Raw genomic sequence first — 23,154 nt, 5'->3', positions numbered from 1 at the left:
AGGGTCTAGAACTGTATACACAGAAACTGACCACTTTCCTCAACTTTCTGGGCAGTTGTCCTTATTCTAGATGTCCTACGAAGGCTCTTCTTTTCTTGTTTGTGGCAGACTGATGACCTTTGCCTGATTTTGGAAATGGCTTCCAGTTCAGGTATGATGGTATATGTGTCAGGCACAGGGACCAAATAAAGTATTTGTTGAGAAGTTCAGAATCCTGTTTCTACTCTTTCCCTTTGTCTTCCTCTTCTTGTGAGCCGTGGTATATTTGCAGTGGTGAAGGGAGTCCTACAGGTTCTGATAGTAGTGTTTCTCTGACCTTGTACAAGTAAGTGATTTTCCTCCTCTGAGCTTTGTTTTGCTGTCTGTAAAATGGAAACAGTAGGACTTGATAGGAGTTGGTTAAAGGTTTTAATGATGTAGGTAAAGCTCTGAGCACAGTGTCTTTAACACATTTAATTCCTACTACTTTTCTGTACAATATTTTAAAAAGCAGGCAGCAGTTGGGTGATATGACCTTTAGCTTTGTATGCTTTGAGTCTGCACAATTGTCATTGTGCCCGCATGATAGAAACTTAGCCAGGACACAGGAAGGAAGTTACAACTAAAGCAAGGCACTGCCCTTCACAATGGAAAATTTGCACACAGCAGGAGTTTCAAAGCCTCATCACTTTCAGTAAAGTGAATGGAGTAAGCAGCTTACCAATACAAATTCACCAGTGTGACCTTCCTCTGTGTTTGGGGTCATTTATTAGTGTGGCCACCTTACTGGCCCTACACCTTTGTAAAGTTCCTCTTGAATATTCTTTGTTAGTTTTCACTATTGCTCTGGGAAATGGGTCAAGTAGTCAGCATTGGTTTCCTTGTTCCCAGGTAAGGAAACTGGGGCCAAAGAAGGTCATTGGGTGAGGCACTGTGAAAGCTCATGCAGACTTGCCTCCAGATGGAATTGTGTTAGTTGATTGCTGTGATTTTTCCTTCCTTGAGAGAGAGATGTATAGTCATTGCAGAGCCACAGTCTGGTGCATGACCCATCCAGATCTGCTGGGCTTCATTTGGGTCCTGCTTTATCTATTTGGTTTTTAATTGATGATTGTGAGGACCAAACCTGTTGGGAAACAGATTTCCCTTTGGTTTGTTGTTTTTAGCTTCTCCTGTGGGAGGACATTCCTTGGGGAGCCTTGGGTTAGGAGAGATTGCTTTGATATGTTCAAAATTGTGCCTTGTGCCCCACAGCTACAGGTAAAATCAAAAGGCAGATAATTTATGGGAGTGTCAAAGCTGGCCGCTGGCACCTCAGGAGGCCATTAGTATGCCTGTTCAGACCCTCTGTGTCCTTGCAATTGATTCCTCTTTGCATGAGCCTGATTTGGGAAGCTGTAGATCTGTGTGTAGTGATTGGATGTGACAGTCCAAACACCGGTCCCTAAATTAATCCTTTTAATAGTATTCCAGCACCAAGGCAATTCTCCCTCCATACACAGACTGGGTTGGGTTGTATTCTGCAGAATGGACAGAAAGAGAAAGAAAGAAAAGAAGCTTTGTTTGGTACTTGAGCCGTGCTCTGTTCTAGCACGTTCTAATTCTAGAGCAGTTGGTATCATGACTTCAGGTGAACTACTTCATTTAACAAATCTTTACTCATTTCTGCCTGGTTCTGTGCTGGGAGTAAAGAAATGAATAAAATATGATCATAGTCTTTAAGAAACTAACTCAGTGTTTCTCAGGTTTCTAAAAGTCATGTACCATTTGATGAAAAACTCATCCTCTTCTTTCATGCTAAATGAAAATTTTAAATGCATCAAAGGGCCTGACCCCCAAAATTAGTTATTGGGACTGGAGAGATGGCTCAGTGGTTAAGAGCACTGGCTGTTCTTGCAGAAGACCTGGGTTCAATTCCCAGCACCCTCATGGCAGCTGACAGCTGTCTGTAACTCTACTTCCAGTGGATCTGACGCCCTCTTCTGTCCTCCACGGGCATTGCACAACACATGCAGACAGTACATTCAAACACAAACATAATATTTTAAAAAATAGTTGCCAGATATGCATTTTTATAACTCATGCACATGCATGCCTCTGCTGTTGTCTTCCTTTTTCCCCATCTTTGAAAACTGGTAGTAGTAGGAGAAACAGATACTTAATGTCTTACCATATAGTGAGATAAAAGTCATGAAATAAGAATAAACTGTGCAGTTGGGTCATACTTAAGCAATTAACTTGGGGTATCCGAGAAACCGATGAAAGGGGAGATTTAGCTAGGTTTTAAAGAGTAATCATTTGCCTGGGGAAAGTGGAAGTGTTTTCCAAAATAGGAGTAGCATTTGCCAAGGTTTTGTAAATGTAAATGCCACATCTGGGGACTTGAGCAAGAGCTGATTGTAACTCTACCTCCTGTGAGTTTCTTACTCTGTAAGGTGGAAGGAGTTGCACCTCTGGAATTGTGTTTGGGAAGAGGTTTTGAGCTCCTTGAACTACAGTTGTTTTAGTCCAAGGCACCCCTATACCAAGCAGCCCCAACAACCCCTTCCTGTCTCTGCTTTATGCTCAAGGCTAGAATGTATTTTTCTTTAAAAAAAATAAAAGTGTATACGCCAGGCGTGGTGGCACACACCTTTAATCCCAACACTTGGGTTCAAGACTAGCCTGGTCTACATAGTGAGTTCCAGGACAGCTGGGGCTACAGGGAGACCCTGTCTCAGAAAGACCCCCCCCCAAAAAAACCCCCAAAACCACCACCAACAACAAAAAACCTTGTAAATTTAATTACTGCTTAGGTTGAGTTATTTTTGGCTAAATCTTCTTACCTTAAAAGAACAATTGAAGATGATATGCATTATTAGCCCTGTGAAATAGTGAAATCAGCTAAATAGGGAAATGAGGGCCATCAATGTGGTAAAGAAAAGCAGAGCCATCAGAGTGGGTGCCCTGAGCCTTAATTTCCTTAGGTAAGACAGAAATACTGTTGTTATTATTTTGCCTGATTGTTAGAGGATTAAATGAGGCAGAATATGTAACTTATCAACACAGTGCCTGGCTTATAATGTTTTTTCAAAAAATGTTTTTTTTTTTTCTCCTTTTTCTTGTGTGCTAATGATAGTGGCTCCCTTTTATTGTACATGAGCTATTGTGAAAAGCACTTTATATACATTGTATGATTAGACTGAACCCAAAGGTAAGAGTATTGTTACCAATAATATGTAATAGAGTAGTGTTTGAACATAGATTTGTTTAATACCAGTTTTGTTTTTTTTTTTTTTTGGTCTTTTTGAGACAGGGTCTCCCTGTAGCCCCAGCTGGCCTGAAACTCGCTATGTAGACCAGGCTGGCCTTGAACTCACAGAGATCCACCTGCCGCTGCCTCCTGAGTGCTGGCATCAAAGGCATACTCCATCATGCCCGGCTCAGTCTGGTGTTTAATGGTGTGGATTGAATCTAGTGATGGCATCAACCTGTACACTCCCAGAGATTAGAAGTGTGTGTGGCAACAGAGGTAGAGTGGGGAGGAGACCATATGTTTCCTGATGAACTCCTCAGCTTGTTCTGTCTCCGAGGCTCCCCAGTCTGTGTATGTGGATTTTGAAGGATGACCCCCTCCCTCCGCCCTCCCTTCTTCTAGTAATAGAGGCTATAAAACGTCTATTTACCCAAGACACCAGAACGACTCCTCTGTGGTTCCACTAATCTGGTGATTTGGTGCTTCTTTGGTCTCTCAGGTAAATACAGATTGAGTCTTTTTATAAAGGCATATTATTTCCCTCATTAAATGTGTGTCTTGGCACATGTGTTATTTACCTGATAGACAGTAATGGCTGCAGAGGAGCCATTGGTGTCTGTTGTGTAAATACTCTGCACAGAGACCATCCTCCAGGGGCTGTGGCTCAGGCCTGTTTCTCCAAATCGGCTGGCCTCAGGGCAGTCCCTATTTACTCCTCCCTTGTCCCCATTGGGGAACTGATCCCTCCATTTTGGATGTGACAAGTCCAAACGATGAAAATCATTCATTTTCCCTTTTGCTATAGGCTACTTACTACTTTTAATTTGCTAGGAGGAAAAAGATGCATGAGAATAAATGTGACTAAATCTTGGTCTCTGATAAAAGATGATATGCAGAAATAGAAGCTGGGTGGTGGCACACGGGGCATGGTGGCACATGCCTTTAATCCCAGGCAGAGGCAGGTGGATCTCTGTAAGTTCAAGGCCAGCCTGGTCTACCTAGTGAGTTCCAGGACAGCCGGAGCTACAGGGAGACCCTGTCTCAAAAAGACAAAAAAAAAAGAGAGAGAATCATGAGGTTTTTTTTTTTAAGTTCTTCCCCTCTAACAGATGATGTTAGTACTATAGACTTGGAGGGCTGGAGAGATGGTTAAGAGCACTGGCTGCTCTTGCAAAAGACCTGGGTTCGATTCCCAGCACCCACATGACAGCTAAAAACTCCGTAATTCCAGTTCCAGGGGATCCAACACTCTTCTGAGCTCTGCGGGCTTTGCATGACATGGGTACATTTAACATACATGTAGACAATACACTCATTATATTAAAAGAAGAAGAAAAGAAAAAAAACTACAGACTTGTATTCTGTAAACTTTAAAGACATCAATGGAAAAGAAATCCCCAAGCTGCCAGCAGGTACGGTATCAGGTGGAATGCCACTGTAGGAAGTACAAGGGTGTTTCCTGACAGGGCTGTATAAAGCTGGAAAGTCTGTAAAGCACTGAGTGGTGGTTCTGGTGGGGACTCAACTGCATAGGGAGAGACTGTTTGGGCTGAGGTATGGTGCTTTGAGACCTGTCTTTTTTTTTTCTTTCTCCCTGTTGCCAATCTTGCTGCCAGAGGAGAGCATGGAGCCTACCTTCTGTGGGCACTGTGCCAAGATCTCTTCCCTCACATTGTGTTATTTTTCACATGAATTTTATTTATCTTGCCATGCCAGGGATTGAACTCAGGGTCTTACTGCATGCTAGGCAAGTGCTCTATGACAGAGCTATACCTCCAGCTTAATACCTGGATTTTTTTTTTTTTTTTTTGGTCTTTTTTTTGAAGCAGGATCTCCCTGTGGCCCCAGCTGTCCTGGAACTCATTATGTAGACCAGGCTGGCCTTGAACTCACAGAGATCCTCCTGTGTCTGCCTCCCAAGTGCTGGGACTACAGGCATGCGCCACCATGCCCAGCTTTATACCTGGATTTTTAAAAGTATTTTTTTAAAGTTTAAAACAACCCCAAAATACATAAAAGTTGGAAGTGTCATACAAATATTTCATTCCTGAACCATTTGAGCATTAAGTTCCTGAGCTAATGTCCTATTATCATGAATACTTGATGTGTACTTCTTATAAGCAGGACATGGTCTTCCCTAACTACAATACAGCCATCACAATCAGATATGACTGGTTATTGCATAGATGTCCCTCAATCAGGGTTTGTCTGATATTTCTGTATGCTTAGATTCATATTATGCCTTTTCATCAGGAGTGTGAGAAGGGATACTTTGTTCTTCTCATTGCGTCCTGACAGAAGGCACACAATTTTGATTTATCTCATTATTGATTTTTTTTTTTTAAGATAGGGTCCTACTGTGTAGCCCTAGTTGTTCTGGAACTGACTATATAGGCTAAACTGGCCTTGAACTCACAGAGTTCTACCTTCCTCTGCCTCCTGAGTGCTGGAATTAAAGACCCGCTTCACCACACCTGGTGATAATGCATTTAAAAAAATATTTTATTTATTTATGTATTATGTGTTTGAGTGTATTTCCTGTATGTATGTAAGGGTACCCATGCCATGCAATGCCCATGGAGGTCAGAAGAGGGTGTAAGATTCCCTGGAACTGGAATTATGGACATTCATTAGCCACATGTGGGTGCTGGGATTCGAACCTGGGTCCTCTGCAAGAGCAGTCAATGTTCTTAACCACTGAGCCATCTCTCTAGCCCCATATAATGCTTATTTTTGATCAGCTATGTAAGGCAATGTCTGTCAGGCTTCTCCATTATAAAATTACTTCTTATTGTAACTAAAAAATTTGTGGAGAAGTACACTGACATTATGTATAGATCCCTCAGTAAACTTCGGTTGTATTTATTGAATCTTTATGGTTTCCTGGTTTACTCATTGCATTCTAATCCATCACTCATTATTAATTGACCAGTGAGTGTCTTCTCAGTGTGGCTTTTATGCCCCTTTGATATGATCTTATCATTCTTTGATCATTCCTTTGCTTTCTTGATCAGTAGGGTATCTCAGGCTCATCTTGTAGCTTTCCTGCTGTAGCCCTGGAACCAAGCCATTTTTCCAAGGAGCTTTGGTTCTTTTGGTAGACAGTGGTATTTAGAAGGTACCTGAGTATGCTCATTGCTGTTGAGTGTTGCTACTCCCTCCCCCATCCTTAGTCAGAGGTGGAAAATATGTGCATGCATGCAGACCTGATTTCCCTTATTTTTAATACATATACTTCTTTGTTCATCCTTTCTTTATGTAACTAGTATGCTGTTACTGGCCCTTTACCCCTCCCTCATGAGTGCCTTTATTATTTTATTATTTACTTGTTTTGATACAGAGAGCCTCACTATATAGCTGTGGCTGGCCTGGAACGCCCTGTGTAGTACAGGCTGGTACTCAGACTCAGAGTTCAGCCTGCCTCTGCTGGGATTAAAAGCATGTACCACCAAGCCTGGCATATGAGTGCCTTTTTTATGCTGTTTGTGACTCTCATTATGCTACTTTTGGCATGGATACCCTTCATGCCTGTTCTTGGCTCTGACATGATACAGTATACCTTCCTACCTCTCCGTGGATGCCTCCTCACCTGCCTGGGCTCTTACCCTTCTCTAGACCTCTCTGCATCTCTCAGCTTCAACTGGTACAGAGATTTGTCTTTTCTTTACTGTATTTAATGGTTTTAGGGTTGAATTTTTCACAAAGAGGGAGAGTTACTCTGTGTTCCTTGATTATAGCTGAATTGTGTTGTTAGGATAGAAATGTGGAACCCGTTTCCTCTAGACTGTAGAGGACATGTGAAGGCCTGGCATCTTTTTTGTTTTTTGTTTTGTCTTTTTTTTTTTTTTTTTTACAGGGTCTCCTTGGCCTTGAACTCAACAAAGATCTGCCTACCTCTGCCTTCTGAGTGCAGGGATTAAAGGCAGTACTACCATGCCCTGTGAAGCCTGGCCTTTTATTTTTAATTATTATTTTTATTTTATGTGTATGAGTGTTATCTCTGCATGTATGTAAGTGCACCCATGTCGCACAATGCCTGAGGAGGTCAGAAGAAGGCATTGGATACCCCTGGAACTGGAGTTACGGATAGTTGTTAGCTGCCATGTGGGTGCTGGGAATTGAACCCGGGTCCTCTAGAAAGAGCAGCCAGTGCTTTTAATCACTGAGCCATCTCTCCAGCCCCAGCTCCTTAATGTTCTTAATACTTCCTTCAAATGAACCTTCTTGATGTGGATGAAATCACATGAGAAAACAAGGCTTGCCAGGAGGAGGACCTCTAGTTATCATTGTGTTGTCCACAGGAGGAGACAGGGTATGTATCTGTACCTTTGGAGGTCTAGAGCATTATAGGGATGTAGCAGATACTGATATAACTGTCTGAGGATGTCTTATGCATTTATTGGATTTATAGGCCCAGAGTATGGGGATGCGGGGTTGGCCAAGGGGACAGCTAGTTGGATAGTAGTAGCAATAAAAGTAAGCCAACCTTTATGGAGCCATTCTGTGCCAGATGCTACCCTTGCTGTTCTGCCTTTGTTCAACGTTTCATTTTCACTTAGAAGTAGGTACTACTGTTACTGCCATTTTACAGGTGAGGAATTGAAGAGCTAAGCTTTCCCATGGTGTCATGGCTAATAAATTCTAAAGTTAGGACAGATCACAAGCCCTTGTTAATCAAGATGCTTGCTTTCCTGTTATAGTTGGTAGGCAGAGTCTAGTTGATTTATATACTATGTATACTATAGACACATTAAGAGTTTAAAAAATCTTTCTGTCTAACCTGATTGGTTGGAAGAGTTCTAGGTTCAGGAGGACTTTGGATCCAAGCTAGAATGGGTAATGGAGTGGATTCCTGCCTCTGTTTTCCTAGTACTGTTGAGTTGTGAATGACAGGATGGGTTATTTTGGATTCTGGCTTCACAGGCATTGACCTTTGTACTTTTCCCAGAGATTCCATTAATGAACTCTAAAGTAGCCTTTGTCTCCCTGGACTAGGAGTTGTAGATTTTTTTTTTTTTGAGACAGGGTCTCCCTGTAGCCCCAGCTGAAGTCACTCTATAGACCACGCTGGCCTTAATCTCACATAGATCTGCCTGCCTCTGCCTCCCAAGTACTAGGATAAAGGTATATGCCACTATACCTGGTTTAGCTGTATTTTGGGGAGAGGCTATAATGATAAAAACAAGTGCTGTGCTTGTGTAGGAACCATGAAGAATTCAAATTCTTTTTTTTTTTTTTTAAAGATTTTATTTATTTTTATGTGTATGAGTGTTTTGCCTACATGTATGTAAGTCTGTCACATGTGTGCAATGCCTGCAGAGGCCAGAAGTTGGTTTCTGATCCCCTGGAATTGGAGTTATGGATGATTGTTAACTGCCATGTGAGTGCTGAGAAACTGAACCCAGGTTTTCTGCAAGAGCAACCAGTAGTGCTCTTAACTGCTGAGCTCTCTCTCCAGCCCCATTGTTTTTTCAGACAGAGTCTCACTATGTACCCCTGGCTGTCCTGGAATTTGCTATGTAGACCAGGCTGGTCTTGAACTGATAGAGATCTGCCTGCCTCTGGAGTGCTGAGATTAAAAGCATGCACCACCACGCCTGACTTTAAAATTCTTTTTGGTCTTCATTCAAGCCCCATGATGTTTTGTTGTAGGTACAGAAATTCAGGACCCACACTAACATGCATCCTTGTAGGTAATGCAAGCAGGTGATTGCACCTTTCATTGGGTCAGAAGAAAGCTGGGAAGAGAAGTACTACTTGGTGTTGTCCTTTTCTGTTTGGTGGACACTTCACAGGGTCCACCTACCCTGCCTGTATGGGGAGCCAGGTGCCTTCTTGTAGCCACTCTGAGGCAAGCCATTGGCTCTGTTGGAATGGGGCTTCAGAAAGCATAAACTAGTGGTGGTTTCTGAATTAAATGGTAAGATTTCTGGTTTGAGACTTAAAGTTGAGGGAAATTTGAGTATTGGGTCTAAAGTGGGGAAGGACACATTTCTGCTCTGTTCCTCCCTCCTTCCCTCTCCCTTTCTCTCTCTCTCTGTCTCTCTCTAGCTCTGTCTCTCTCTTTTGTAAGATTGGGTTATTTGTGAGTAAAACTTAGGCTTTGATTTTTATATTTAGTTATCCCTCAGAGGAGAACAGATATTGTGTGAATTTAAGGCAAAATGTAAAGGAAAAGTGATTCTTTTTTTTTTTTTTTTTTTAAACTTGCACATGTTCCCTCAGAAAACTTTACTAGAGTTTTAGAAATGTTCCATTTACTGCAACACCGGGGTTTTTTTTTTTTTTTAAACTTGCACATGTTCCCTCAGAAAACTTTACTAGAGTTTTAGAAATGTTCCATTTACTGCAACACCGGGGTTTTTTTTTTTTTTTAAACTTGCACATGTTCCCTCAGAAAACTTTACTAGAGTTTTAGAAATGTTCCATTTACTGCAACACCGGGGTTTTTTTTTTTTTTTAAACTTGCACATGTTCCCTCAGAAAACTTTACTAGAGTTTTAGAAATGTTCCATTTACTGCAACACCGGGGTTTTTTTTTTTTTTTAAACTTGCACATGTTCCCTCAGAAAACTTTACTAGAGTTTTAGAAATGTTCCATTTACTGCAACACCGGGGTTTTTTTTTTTTTTTTTTTAAACTTGCACATGTTCCCTCAGAAAACTTTACTAGAGTTTTAGAAATGTTCCCATTACTGCCACATCTGGGTTTTCTCTTTTCCTTTCCTACTTAAAAAGCCCCAGAGTTGGTTAGGGCCTCTAGGAGAGAGAGGCCAAAGGCAGAGGAGGCCTGAGGCTCTTACCAGCTGTGCTCTCCAGGCTAGTTCATTCCCCCAGGGTGCCACTTACCAATGTGGGGGCTGGGAATCAGCAGAATGTGGTGAGCAAACTCCCCTGGGGTTGGCTTTGCTGGCTTTCACATTTTCATGCTGGAAGAAGGCCCCAGGGTATCTGGAGATGTTGGTATACAGATAAATAAGCCAGGGGCAGATGGCATGTAAGGGAGCTAAGGAGAGAGCCTAGGACATTCCCCCCCTGCCTGAGTCTGCTTAGTTTCCAGGACTTATTGTGTGACTGGGTCACCTCAAGTTACTTTGGGACCCTTCACTTGAGAGTTAACTGTTTCCACCTGAGAAGTGGCCGCAGAATTTTTCTTTCTGCTCTTTTTGAACTAGTGCTTCATTTAAAAATGAGGGTCAGTGTTGCATGTTGTTTTGAGAATGATCTGGGAGACTCAGAGCTGTAATAATGCTGCAGGTGCTGTTAGGGTCTTAAACTTTAGTAACCAATACTGTGATTTAGAAAAAGAGCCCAGAAACACTGGGGAGTGGCTCAGGTTGCATGGACATTCCTGAAGAGTAGGTGGAACAGGGCCACAGTGGGAGGGAGTAACCCAGGCTCTCTGTGTTTTTTTGTTTTTGTTTTTGTTTTGTTTTTTCTTTTAACTTTCCTCCCCTAAGTTTTAGATGCCTCTGGATGTTCAATGCTAGCACCTTTACAGACTGGAGCAGCTCGATTTTCTTCGTATTTACTTTCAAGAGCAAGAAAAGTGCTGGGCTCCCACTTATTTTCTCCTTGTGGTGTTCCGGAGTTCTGCTCCATATCCACCAGAAAGCTGGCGGCCCACGGCTTTGGCGCGTCCATGGCGGCAATGGTGCCCTTCCCTCCCCAGAGGTATCACTACTTTTTAGTGCTGGACTTTGAGGCCACGTGCGACAAGCCACAGATTCATCCTCAGGTAACTGTTGTATCATTGCTTCAGAAAAGGTGGGGTGGGCAAGGAGGGAGGGAGGAGAGTCTTGCTTCCTGGGACCCAGAGTTTTCTCAGGTCTTCCTGGCTTTTCGCCTTTTGTTGGGGTTCCTGCCTTAGGAAGCAGGATTTGGACCAAGTATGTTAGGGCAAAGCAGACCTGACAAGTTTCTGTGAACAGGGCACATTGTTTCTCTCTTGTTTGAACTTTTGGGAATAAAAATGTTTCCTTCTTTTCCATTCTTCCTCCTTTCTTTCCCTTCTGTGCTCCTTTCTCCTGCCACTGCTGTGTGTTTTTTGAAGGAGTTCTGTGGTAGCCAACTCCCTCAGTGAACCTTACCTCCTGGTATTAGCACTGACTCAGAAATAACCCTGTCTCATCAGTAGAATATAGGAGAAGAGACAATGTGTGTAAGGTCATAGGCTAAGTGAGAACAGACACTGTGGTCTGTTTTGCTCTTTTGGATCATTTGCTTTGGCAGAAGCCAGCTATCATTGCCTGAAGACACTCAAGCAGTCCTATGGAGAGGCACATGTGTATGGTAGGAACTAAGGCAGTAATCCAAAAGCCAACACCAACTTGTCAGTTCTGTGAGTGAGCCATCTTGCTAGTGAGTTTACCAGTACCAGCTAGGCTTTCAGATGTCTGTAACCCTAGTGGACATCTGACTTCAGCCCCAGAGAGACCCTCAGGCAGCCAAACACTTCCTTCATTCTTGGCTCACTGGAACTGTGAGAGTTGATGATTGTTGATACTTGAAGCCACAAATTTTGTGATGGCTTTATTTTTATTTTTTCTTAAGACAGTATCTCACTGTATTGCTCAGGGTATTCTTGAACTCACTATGTAGTCCAGGCTAGCCTCGAACTTGCCATCCTTTTGTCCTGGGATATAATCCCAAATCCTGGGATTACAGGTGCGTGCTAACATACCCAGTTTGTCATAATTTCTTATGTTGCATTGGATAACCTGAACAGGTACCACTGTTAGTCTATTAGGAAGGAAAATTTCTTTGCTTTTCTTCCTTAGTCACAAACTGCTTACAAAGCCCTTTTACCTTTTTTAACATAATGTGACTAGGAAGCTTGGATTTGCAGCAGAGAGGCACCTATGCTGGGTGATATTGAAGGACTTGGTGTGTGAGGGAATAGTTATGGGCCAATGTGGTAGTTCATTCTAGTGTGAGGACCTTGGGTATGACTGGCTATAGGTCTGCTACTCTTCCCTGTGGTGCTAAGTTATAGAGTATAATTTTAAGATGCACAGACCTGTTGCTTTGGTAGGAGTAGCTTCCATTAGTAAGCCAGATAGGCAGAAGACCTTAACATTGGGAGTTGGGAAGCAGGGAACACTGGAGACCGTGTAAAGATAACTGTTTCTCATGGTTAGCTTTTTCTGGAAAAAAAGCTAACTCTGGAAAGGGGAGTCTATAGAACGGCAGATTACTTTACCTAACGCAGATACTACACCCCTTTAACCTTTCTTCTCTCTTCTTTCCTGTCAAGGGAATACAGCTTAGAATTAAGCCAGTTAACTTTCTGCCTCTTGCTCCTGCCTGTGCTGAGGAGTTGGGTGGTTGGCTGGAAATTTTTTTATGTAGTCTTCCAAGTTGAGAATCCAGGATTCATATTCTAACGTTCCATGTTATTTCCCTTACAGATTAAGTTTCAGTCACTGAGTAAGCCCTAGTGGGTCGCGAGTATAAAATCCAACACATCTTTATTGCATGTGATTCATCTTCCTTCTGAGCCTTCATAATTGCTTGGCACCTCCATTATGGCATTTGCTGCTTCCTGGGACATGCTTATGTATATGTGTTTCTTATCTTTCCACTTAGATTATAAGCACAGGTAATTAAGTAGCTACCTATTTTCTTCTGCAGAAAGTCCTGCCAGTGTTCCTGAAGGTGGAACCTGATTCTTGTCTCAATTTGGTTGGTCATTGTCTTTTTCATCTCTCTGTCAAGGGCATGTTATTTATTTATTGTCATGCTGAAGACATTATGCAGTATGGATTTGAATCACTTGTGACCAACTTACTTCCCAGACTTAGGTACCAGGGGTTTTCAAGACCCAGACTGAGTTAGAGCTCAGTTTACTAGGATCTGAGCCTGATTAAAGATTATCTCCAGAATCAATGAACCCTGATGTTGTGATTCCAAGGGCACTTAAGAAATTGGCCACCCCAGTGCATTATTAGCAAAGCATTAGCTGTTGCTTTAGAGAACTCAGAAAGAACTGTTTTCTGTCTTGCTTATCTTTAAAAGGGAAATACGAATGATCTTGGAAATTATGGACCCATTAGTTTACTGTGATTCCAAAGAAGATACTTGACCAGATCGTCAGATAATCAATCAGCAGACAGCTAGACGAGCATGGGATACTGAGTAATAACTTACATGGGGTTTGTGAAGAAGAGCAAATCCTGTCAGATCAATCTAACTTCTTGCTGTGACATAGTGATGAATTTGAATAGATCTAGGGCAAGTGATAAATGTAAGGCATCTTGACTTCATTAAGCCTCTACAAGGCTGTGATCAACAGGTGGGAAGGTGTGTTTAGGGCCACACATCTATATTTATTGAACTACCCCTTGGACCACCCTCAGGAAAACGATGGGTAACTCTGCTTTTGGGGATGCTATGAGATATGCTAGTAGTTACAATTTAAAGGTCCCCCTCTTTTGTGGGGAAGGAAAATCTTAAAGATTTCTAGGTAGCAAGATCCTGATAATTCTATCAGGGGAAGCTTGGACGATAGATTAGAGAGGTTTTCAGTCCCAGACAGGACAGCACCTTCCAGTGAGTGCCCCATAGGTCAGGTTCTCATTAGAGCATCTGTTCTTTAGGGCTTCTGGTCAGCAAGGGAAGTGAGGAAAGTCGAAAAACTCATGGTAAGAGGAACAAAAATCATTACAGGCAAAAAGTAAGACTTAAAAGAAAGAAATGGAACATAGTTTTGGTAATTGACTTCTTAGCCTTACTAAATGTGATGTCATCTTTATTTTAATGGGGACAAAAAAGACATGAATTTGAATGGAAGCAGGAAAGATTGAGATTTACAATAAGATGGAACTTCCAGAACAGACAATAAACGAACTAGAAAGTGGTGTTTCTTCTTCAGAGTAGCGTGGTAGCTGTCCACATGACATACTTTTTGTGGGTGAAAGCTGAGTGTCTTCTGGGGCTGGAATGTGAATGCAAAGTACCTCACAGCTCCTTTCCTGACTGGCTCTTACCTTTCCATACCCAAGATCTCTGTAGTTCACCTCTGATCTTCTAGACTGGGTCATACCTTTGGGGTATGTAGGAGGCAAAAACAGGTTTTGGTCCTGGAAGGGCCTGCTTGGAGGCTTGGTGTGGGGCTCTTTCTCTCATCTGTCTTTTATTTTCAAGTCTCAGAGTCAGTGTATTGAGACTATCCTAAAGGAATGCCATCATGAAAAACTAACAGGTGTAAGCTCTGTTGTAGTGGGGTGAGTAATAGTATTGGTTATAAATACTGTAAAACACCTGGTATTTTCCATTTGTCATTATTTTTGCTGTTTATTTTTGTACTTTGTTCAGCTAGGTGAAACTGGAGTGGTTGGTTTGCCACTAATAGACTTTCGTGTTCTGATTTTTGTGCTCATTTTATTTGGTTTATATGTTTCTATTCAGATTAATGTGGTAGGTGTTCACTTAAGATGAGACTTTTCATTGGAAAACATTTTTCATGCAAATGTAAATTCAGATGGTTTAAAATAGTTTAGAGGCTCTAAATTTCAGGAATGTGGTTCCTTTCTTGTCTTAGGAATTATTTTCTGATACAAAAGTGGATTTTTATCTGGTTTAAGGGAACAGTGGCTCTTTTGTCCTCACTAGCAGGAGTTCATGTTGCTCATTTTGGTGTGGATGTGCGTGATGTGATGGTTGTTGTGACCTTGGAGCCCAGAGAGCAGCCTGAAAGCTTTGGTTGGATCTTTAATTGTGCGTCTTTAACCTCAGGGCAAGTTCTCTCACCACCTCAGTGTTCAGAGGAGACCAAAGCAAATGTAAGTGAGGAAAATGAGGTGTAGGCCACAGCTCCTGGGGAAGATGAAGTAACCTCAGCTGTCTGGATGACTGAGAAGGGGGGGGGGGTGCACTTGGCTTCCATGTCCTGGCTGCTGTCTACATCCCTTCGAGTCCTCCCTGACTGTTCCTTGGTCTTCTGGGTAGTCTTTCCCACCACCTGGCAGCAGCCTTGCCTATTGTTTAACTTCTTATCTGTATTCAAGTGCCCATAACTTTGGAGAAAAATGACTTTGGGGGTTGAGGTTTTATAGTGTTTGGTTTTTGTCCACAGGGGCTTTTTTCACCTCCCTCCTCTTTTTGCAGAAACCTTGAAGAGACTCCATCTGCATTTTGAGTTAGAAGTATGACTATAGAGTTTCTCTTTTCTAGAAAATTGTGTAGATGCTAGATTATTTGGGGGGACAGAGTTGATGATGACAAGGACTGATACAGAGGAGAGGCATTTGGTGGGTTTCAGTATGACCTAGAGGTGGCACATCATTTCTAGTCTTCTGTGAAAGAGACGTTTTGGAAAACCTTGCAGGAAATTGGTTGAGATCGCTATAAATCAAACTATATTGATTCCCTTTCTCTTTTATTCAAGGATAAAAGACAGGGTTCCCCCCACCCAAGTATTGTTCTTTGCTCCATAATTACCTTCTTACCGTTTTTGGTTCTTACAGTCTCTAAGTGGTCAAAAAGGAAGTACCCTAGAGAAAGAACCCATTTTTCCCTCTTTCCTTCCCTTCCCATGAGCTTGTCCTGGTTACAGCTTCTCCACGTGGGAGGGGCTGGACCCTGCTTTTTAGCAAGAGAGTCCAGTTGCTGGAATTTTGTCCCTTTGCCTGTGTCCTCAGCCTACATTTTTTCTGTACAAATAGTGAAGACACTGATGCTATTCTTCTAAACTGGGAAATGAAATGCAAAACCGACATTAATGTAACATTATGGTTGAGATTAAATGCACCAAAATCAGGAAATTCAAAGTTATGCTTCCCCCAGCAACTATAACTCAGCTTCGTCTGGCGTGTGTAGTATTTTGTGTTAGTGTGGATGGTATTATATGTTAAGACATTAAAGTTAACACCATAAGCAGAGCACAAAATGCTTGAGAGGGCTGAGTTATGACGACTGTGTGAGCCGTAAGTGTTCTTGCACAGGCTCCCAACTCCTAGAATAATTTTTTCCCTTCCCGTCAGACCCATTATTGCCATTTTTTTTTTAGTTATATCTCTGCTTTAACACATTTCTTTTTCCAGGATCAGTATAAAATGAATTCCACTATTGGTGGCCAGTAATGGTAAGGAGAATGGGATAGCCCACTAGGCCCTTTTGTCCCTCTGTCATGTCACTGCCTCCATAAAAGTGGTGCTTCCCCTCCTTATTCCCCTCCCCCTTCCCCAGGCCATTGTATCCTCATGGTTCCCCCCCCCCCTTCCCCAGGCCATTGTATCCTCATGGTTCCCCCCCCCCCTTCCCCAGGCCATTGTATCCTCATGGTTCCCCCCCCCCTTGCATAGGGATGGGCCTTCTCTTGACTCCCAAGCTTCCTCACTAATGCTCCCATTTTGGGAGCAAGCTTTCCGTGTCTAGATCTTGGCTGTGTTGTAACTCTGTGAAAGCCAAGGGACCCGACCCCTCTTTATTTGGAGCAGACATAGCAATGTAGAAGTAAAATATACATCTCTGGAATGGAGCACTGATGCATGGTGGTACTGCCTTGTGTGTTTGGCATAGCAGAGACACGATCGAAGTGAGTTTATTTGCTCTATTCAGACTGCTTCTCTACCTTCCCCAGGGTTTATACCTTTAAGCTGCCATGATGTGTAGCTAGGCTGTGGAGTTGCCTGGGGGTGGGGCCAGGAATTTTCCTTGGGGAGCACAGGGTCAGTGGTAACAAAATCACCACATAATTTAGTGCAAATCAGGAAACATCCCCCCAGCTCCTTATTATCCTGGTGGTCTCCCCAGGGCTGAGACAGCTGTTGGAATGCAGATTTGTTAGGCAGTAAGCTAAGTTTGGTGGTAGGGAAGAGCTCTAAAGAATAGGACCATTGATACATGGTGAATAAAATCAAGGACTGTAAAATAGCAGTGACACTGAGCTGCCTTTTAGTTTTTGTTGGATGTGACAAAACCGACCAAGTCAGCAAAGGAATGGGGAGGGGACCTTTCAACCACTTCAGAGGCAGTGAAAAAAACCTCTTCTTTTTGATAGTAACTAGTAGAATAAAAGCCAAATAAGAACTTGTCTTTAACCTCAAGGAGCTCAGAGTTGAGGAGGGTGGGCATATTTATGACTACCAACAAGCGGTATACTGCCATTACACAGGCAAGCATGGTGTGGGGGCACAAGCGATGGGAGCAAGCAGCCATGCTCACAGTGTGCAGGAGGGGCAAATAGACTTTATGTTATGAGAAATTTAGGAAATCCAAAGGGCCATGTAGGCCTGAGACCTTACAACTGTTATAGCAGGGATTTTTAAGTTGTGTGTGGCAGGGGTGCTCACTGAGGAAAATAGGGTGAATTGGCTTAATTCTGGGAGGAAAACCCTGATTTTTAGACTTGTTTGTGGGAATGTTGAAAATGAAGGAGAGAACAAATGAATTTGAGCTTAGAGAATGGTTCACTCTTGAGTTAGTTTGATTATCAATATTAATTATATAAGTACTCCCCACATTCAAGTTAGAAGGTCCTATCGGGATGATGTAAGTGAGTGTAGGAAGTCTGAAAGAGGCTTACAGGAATTTGAGCCAGTACAGCCTAGGCATAAAGGGTGAGGGTCAAAGGGAGGTGTTTGAACTGAGGCTCTGAGGCCTTGTTGGGGAGGTTAAGCTGATGTCAGCTGTTACTGGAGGTAGCAGTTGGGTGGAATGCTAGGTATTTAGGGAGAGACAATGGCTGGAGAATGACATGACATCTCTTCCTTGCTGAAAGCATTGGGAATTTGGATTTGGATCTACTAGGATCCTTCTTCAGTAGACCAGGGAGGTTTAGACACTTCAAAAAAATAAATGACTGACTGGTAAACATTGAGATGGAATGTGGGAGGAAGGATTAATGAAGAGCCTGGGGAGCATGTTTAATGAGAAGACTGGCAAGAGACGAGGTGACTGGACTTGTAGGGGTGGGGATTGAGCCCTCCCACTTAGCCCCAGCAACAGGTACTCTCTGCCATAGGAAGCAAGCCAGCAGGCGGAGGAAGGGTGGAGTCAAGAGTGACAGGAGAATGTTCAGGAAGCCTGCATAGGCTGCGCCTCTCCCTGCCCCGTCCTTTCATATTTTTCTCCCTTCTATTGATTACATTTTCTCTACAGGTTCATCTCAGTTGTTTGACATGAGGAAACTGGTATATGAAGAGATGCTTTCTCCATCTCTGTCTCGTTGGGAAAAAGGATTCTTCATCATTTTGATTAAGATGCCATTGAGATGATTATTTTTTATCCTCTTATCCTAGGTGTTCACAATATTAAAAAGCCCCCATAGCATTGTATTTACATGATGAGTTCTGAACTCCAGCTGTAAAAATTGAGCTGTAGCCTAAAAGCCCATGACAAGAGTGTTCCTAGGTTGACATTAACTATTCCCCCCAAATCCCCAGGGCTAACAGACTAACAGAAGGGTGAGCAGGTACTGAGAGAATCAGAAAGGAGCCTCTGGAGGGAGAGACAAACATTAGGGAAGCTTTTATAGTGAAGTAGAGGTACCTTGGAATGGCCTGCTGTTTGGGTCCTGTTCTGGATGTAGTTGGTCAGTGGAATGTCTGAAGATCTGTGGGTAGCAGAATAGCTCTGTTATATGAGTGGCTCAGCTTCTCTTCTGGGGCTATGGTTAGTGTTTAGTCCTGGGGAGCCATTCCAGCCAAGAACTGATCTAAGGGCTAAATTCTGGCAGAAACTCTTTATTTGGAAGATACCCATATGATTAAAGGTAAAGAGTCCATAGTGCAAAGTGCATGGTAAGGTTGGGGACAAATTCGTGAGTCAGAAAAGGAAGTTTCAATGTATTGTTAAATGGAGGGACAAAACAAAAAGAACAACCGCAGCCCATGGCAACAGAAAGAAAGATGTTTCAAGGGGTTAAAAGCAAGTGTGGAGAAACCTGTTAGGATGCATTACTTTAGAGAGATGTTAGTGGGTTGGGTTAAGGAGATGATGGTGGAAATGTAGAGAAATTATGTGTTACAGCCTTTAGTGTGCTGGAAAATAAACAAGCCTAAGAACTGTGCCCTTTGATAGTTCATATGTCCATTCGATCTAGTGGGTTACCTGGAGTCATGAGTGCTAAGATATTTGCTAAGAAGCAGAGTAGAGAATCTATAGGTATCTTAAATGGGGTACCCTGAGTTGAAGATCCGTATCAAGGAGGACATACAGGGACAACAATTACAGCTGAGTTCCTTAGAGGTAATATAGGTAGTAACTCCTCTAAGATATGTTTGAGGTGCTGTTTGGCCATTGGCCTAGAGAAGGTGATGATAACTGACTAGAAAACTTGGAATCCTGATCTCCAGTAGTGTGGTAAAACTGAGAGCTCTGGCTTGACCGTGTCCCTCCTTAGTCCAAGAACAATGTTTGTTCACAGGTACTTTTCCTAGTACTCGCAGCATAGATAGACCAACTGGTCAACTGTAAGGGACTGATTGATGTTGGGGTAGAAGCCGGTGGAGGCTCATGAGATCAGACATGCCATTTGGGTAAGGTCTTTTTTTTTCTCTGGAAAGATAACATGACTAGAGTCCCAATGTCAGGGGCAGGACTAAAAGGAAGATCATGGTGATGGTGTAGAATGGAATGGTTGATGATGTTGGCAAGGAGTCCTCAGGCTAGTGCTTCAGGACCTGCAGGAATTTCTGTGATCCTGTTACTATTTGTGAGGTCTTCTCAAGTTGGGAGTGATAAGATAGAGTAGCCAAGCTTCTGACTTAACGTTTATAATAAGAGGTCTTCCTAGGAAAAGTATCTAAACGTTCTTTATAATCCATTGGATAGAAAGAAGATTGTCTTTTGAGGGTCCAGAGAGTAGTGTTTGGAGCACTCTGGGGTAGCTCATGCCTTGGTCTTAACAGCATTCTCTTTTCTTTTTCTTTTTGGTCTTTTTGAGACAGGGTCTCCCTGTAGCTCCAGCTGGCCTGGAACTCTGTGTAGACCAGGCTGGCCTCGAACTCACAGAGATCTACCTGCCTCTGCCTCCTGAATGCTGGGATTAAAGGGGTACACCACCACGCCCAGCATTGACAGCATTCTTAAGACCTTTTGCTAGCTTCTTGCAGAGATACCCCACTTGCTTGCTTTAGTTCTGGGTATGACATGTTTGTTTTTAAGGATGCAGTTTGTAATGAAAAGAGCCGAGGATGACTGGCAGATCTAAAGGTTTGTGCCTGGGTGTCTAAAAGTAAGTGGAGGAAGGATGTATTCTGAGAGAGAGAGGCTGAGAGCCTTGGATTCTTGTTCTCACTTGGTCAGTGTCCCTGTAATAAGGAATTAGTCATATTAGTGTATTTAGATTGCTAAACCTTTGCTACTCAAAGTGTGGTTTGAGAGCCAGCAGCATCCACATTATCTGCGAGCTGGTTAGAAATGTAGAATATCAGGCCCTACATGAGAGTTAAATAGAATCTGCAGTTGGACAAGATCTTCTGATAATTTGAAGTCTACAGTTATTGCTGTAGTCTGGACCAAAGGTTTTTAAACTCTAGTGAGCATCAGAATCACCTGGATGGCTGCTAAAGCCAGGCTTGCTGGTCCTACCCAGACTTTGGGCTCACAAAATCTGGTGAAGGCTAGGAACTTGCTTTCTTTTTTTCCTCTAAGTCATTTAGTTTCCTTTGAAGAAATAACTGAAAAACACAACGCTAGCAAAACAGATCAAAACCCAGCATTCTGAGTGTTATAGAATGAACTGTTTGCAAGGTATGATAACACTTGAGATATTTTTGTTTGTAGAGCTGGGATTTGAACCCAAGACCTCAGCTAGGTGAGTGTTCTACCACTGAGCTATACCCCCCAGGCCTGGAATTTGCATTTCTAACAAGTTCCCAAATGGCGGGATACTGTCTGTGAGGTCCTGGCTTTCACATCCATATTGTAGGGAGTAATTCCTGCCAGCCTAGAAAGACCTGACATCACTTAACCAGTGTGGAAGAAAAGGATTCCAGGCATTGTGGGTATGATGTCAGTCTGAATATTGTCTACTAGTCATCTAAGCTTTTAAGTCTGTGTACTAGAATAACTGCTTCCCTGTCAGGTGTGAACAGAGAGCAGGAACTCATGAGCTACCCCATAGGGATGGAGTTTTCTAGGTAAATATCAGCCATACCTTGGGCTCTGGATGAAATTAACCAAGCAAGCCTCCTGAAGCCCAGTGATCATCTTCTAGCCAAGTTACCTGACCAGAACGCTTTCTGCCTGAGTGGGCCTAGGTCTGTCTTGATTACCTGTTTTACCCTTCATCTCTTCACGCTAGTGAATCATAAGGGCAGGTTTTGATTGATTAGAAAAATGGTCTTTGTATACCCAAATCTGAGCAAGTTGCGTGATTTTCCCCCACTTTACCAGGAGACAATTTGAACAGGATTTGGCTGCATGTGCCTAACCAGAATGAGAATTCTGGGTCTCCAGAGTAAGGGGAGCTGAAGTGGAGGCTGTTCTGATGAGAGGCAGGGTAGCATAGTGGTTCAGGGCATGTCTTTCAGAACTGGACTATTCAGATTTGAGTTTTGTCTCCACCACCTACAAGCAATATGATCTCGGTTAAGTGATATATACTCTTTATACTTAAGTTGCCTTATTAATAGGCAAAGTGCAGTTAGTAATAGTTCCCATCTTATAGGGCTTGTGGGAGGATAAAATGAACTAATGCATGTAAGTACTCAGAACATGTAATAGTCTAGCATGCAGTGGCTATACATGTCAGGACTTATTAGCAGGATTAGTACTAGCATTACTCTGACCATGGCTTTATAGGATGCTATTGGGGCATAGCAGGTAACTGGGAAGCAGCCTTATTTTTCTGCTTGTATAGAGTCTTTGGGCCCTATGTCTATGTAGGATAGAGCCAGGGTACTACCTAGAGAGATTTGTTTTTCCTGCACTGGAATATTAAGTGGGATTTGCACCCTCTGCCACTTCTATGATGCCCTTTAAAGCTGCCTCCAGGGGACTCCTCCTTTCATAACCTGAGATTTTACTTACATGACAAATATATGTATATAGGTAGCTACAAAGAAATGATTTAGTGGTTTGCTGCCCTGAAGGTTAGCTTCACAAAGACCACTGATACCTGAAGTTACTTGTAATCCAGTATGCAAAAATATTTGAACTGGGTTGTTTCAGAGTCATGTGCGTATATAGAGACACAGGTGTGTGCAGTCTTGGGTGAGGATGTGGTTTCTTAGATTTTTGATCTCCCTCACTTACTGATAACTGTGGGCTTTTTTTAATTTCAGATTTTAGTAAGGGTAAATATAATTCACTCTGTACTTGTAACCCCTCAAATAAAGAATAGCAGTGTCTATTTTCAGCCTTGTTTCTACATTTTAATTGCTTTGGGGGGTCTGTGGGTGTGGGTGAAGGGGACATGCAGGTGAAAAATCAGCCTTTTAAAGCTCTGATTCTTTTCTTACCCTTCCTTGTCCTGAAACTTCGAGCATCAGCTCTCATCTGTCAAAGTGTAAATCAGCAATTAAAACCCAAACAGCCAAATGCCAAAGATGACCTGAAGCACAAAGCAACTGACAAACAAGTCCGGACAAATCGACGGGTAATTTATAAGCTTTGCCCTAAAATCTAATTATTTGGCAATTCGAATTTGCAGCCAGCCAAGGCTTGGCAATAAATTTAACTCGCCATAAATTATTTAGGAGCAGGCTGTGGTGTAAATCAAAACCACGAGTGTTTGTTTAAGAAATAAGCTTCTTGTGCATAAAATGTCTTTTCTCCCCAAAGAGAGAAACTGTTAAGCAAATCATGTCCCTTTGCCCAGTGTAGCCCTCACTTCTCCCAGCCCTCTGCTCTCTTCCTATGCATGGTCAGGAGGTGCCTTGATTTTTTTTTTTTTTTTTTTTTTTTTTTTTTTAAAAAGAACTTTTTTTTAGTTTTTTTTTTTTTTTTTTTTTTTTTTTTTTTTTTTTTTTAAAGAACAGGCCATTTTTGCAT

General features: G+C 42.4%; 1 protein-coding gene across 12 annotated transcripts in view; it reads left to right on the top strand.

Moving 5' to 3' along the window:
• The window catches only part of Eri3 (ERI1 exoribonuclease family member 3), a 136,325-nt gene that overhangs the window by 4,497 nt on the left and 108,674 nt on the right, over positions 1-23,154 (top strand). For 4 of the 12 annotated variants that reach the window (XM_029569528.1, XM_008845410.3, XM_008845408.3 and 1 more), the window contains exon 3: positions 10,674-10,951. The exons of 2 other annotated variants lie outside the window; for them this stretch is intronic. In XM_029569528.1, coding sequence (XP_029425388.1) covers positions 10,697-10,951 — 255 coding nt within the window. In that variant the 5' untranslated portion in view covers positions 10,674-10,696. Of the gene's footprint in view, positions 1-55; positions 152-10,673; positions 10,952-23,154 lie in introns of all 12 variants that reach the window. 6 more of the 12 variants (XM_029569531.1, XM_029569527.1, XM_029569524.1 and 3 more) reach the window with 2 other exon arrangements.

The sequence above is a fragment of the Nannospalax galili genome, unplaced genomic scaffold (assembly GCF_000622305.1).
Source record: "Nannospalax galili isolate Female #2095 unplaced genomic scaffold, S.galili_v1.0 scaffold1402, whole genome shotgun sequence".
NCBI classification, from domain to species: domain Eukaryota; kingdom Metazoa; phylum Chordata; class Mammalia; order Rodentia; family Spalacidae; genus Nannospalax; species Nannospalax galili.
The sequence above is the reverse complement of the archived record's forward strand: the minus strand, read 5'-3'. Positions and strand labels throughout refer to the sequence as shown.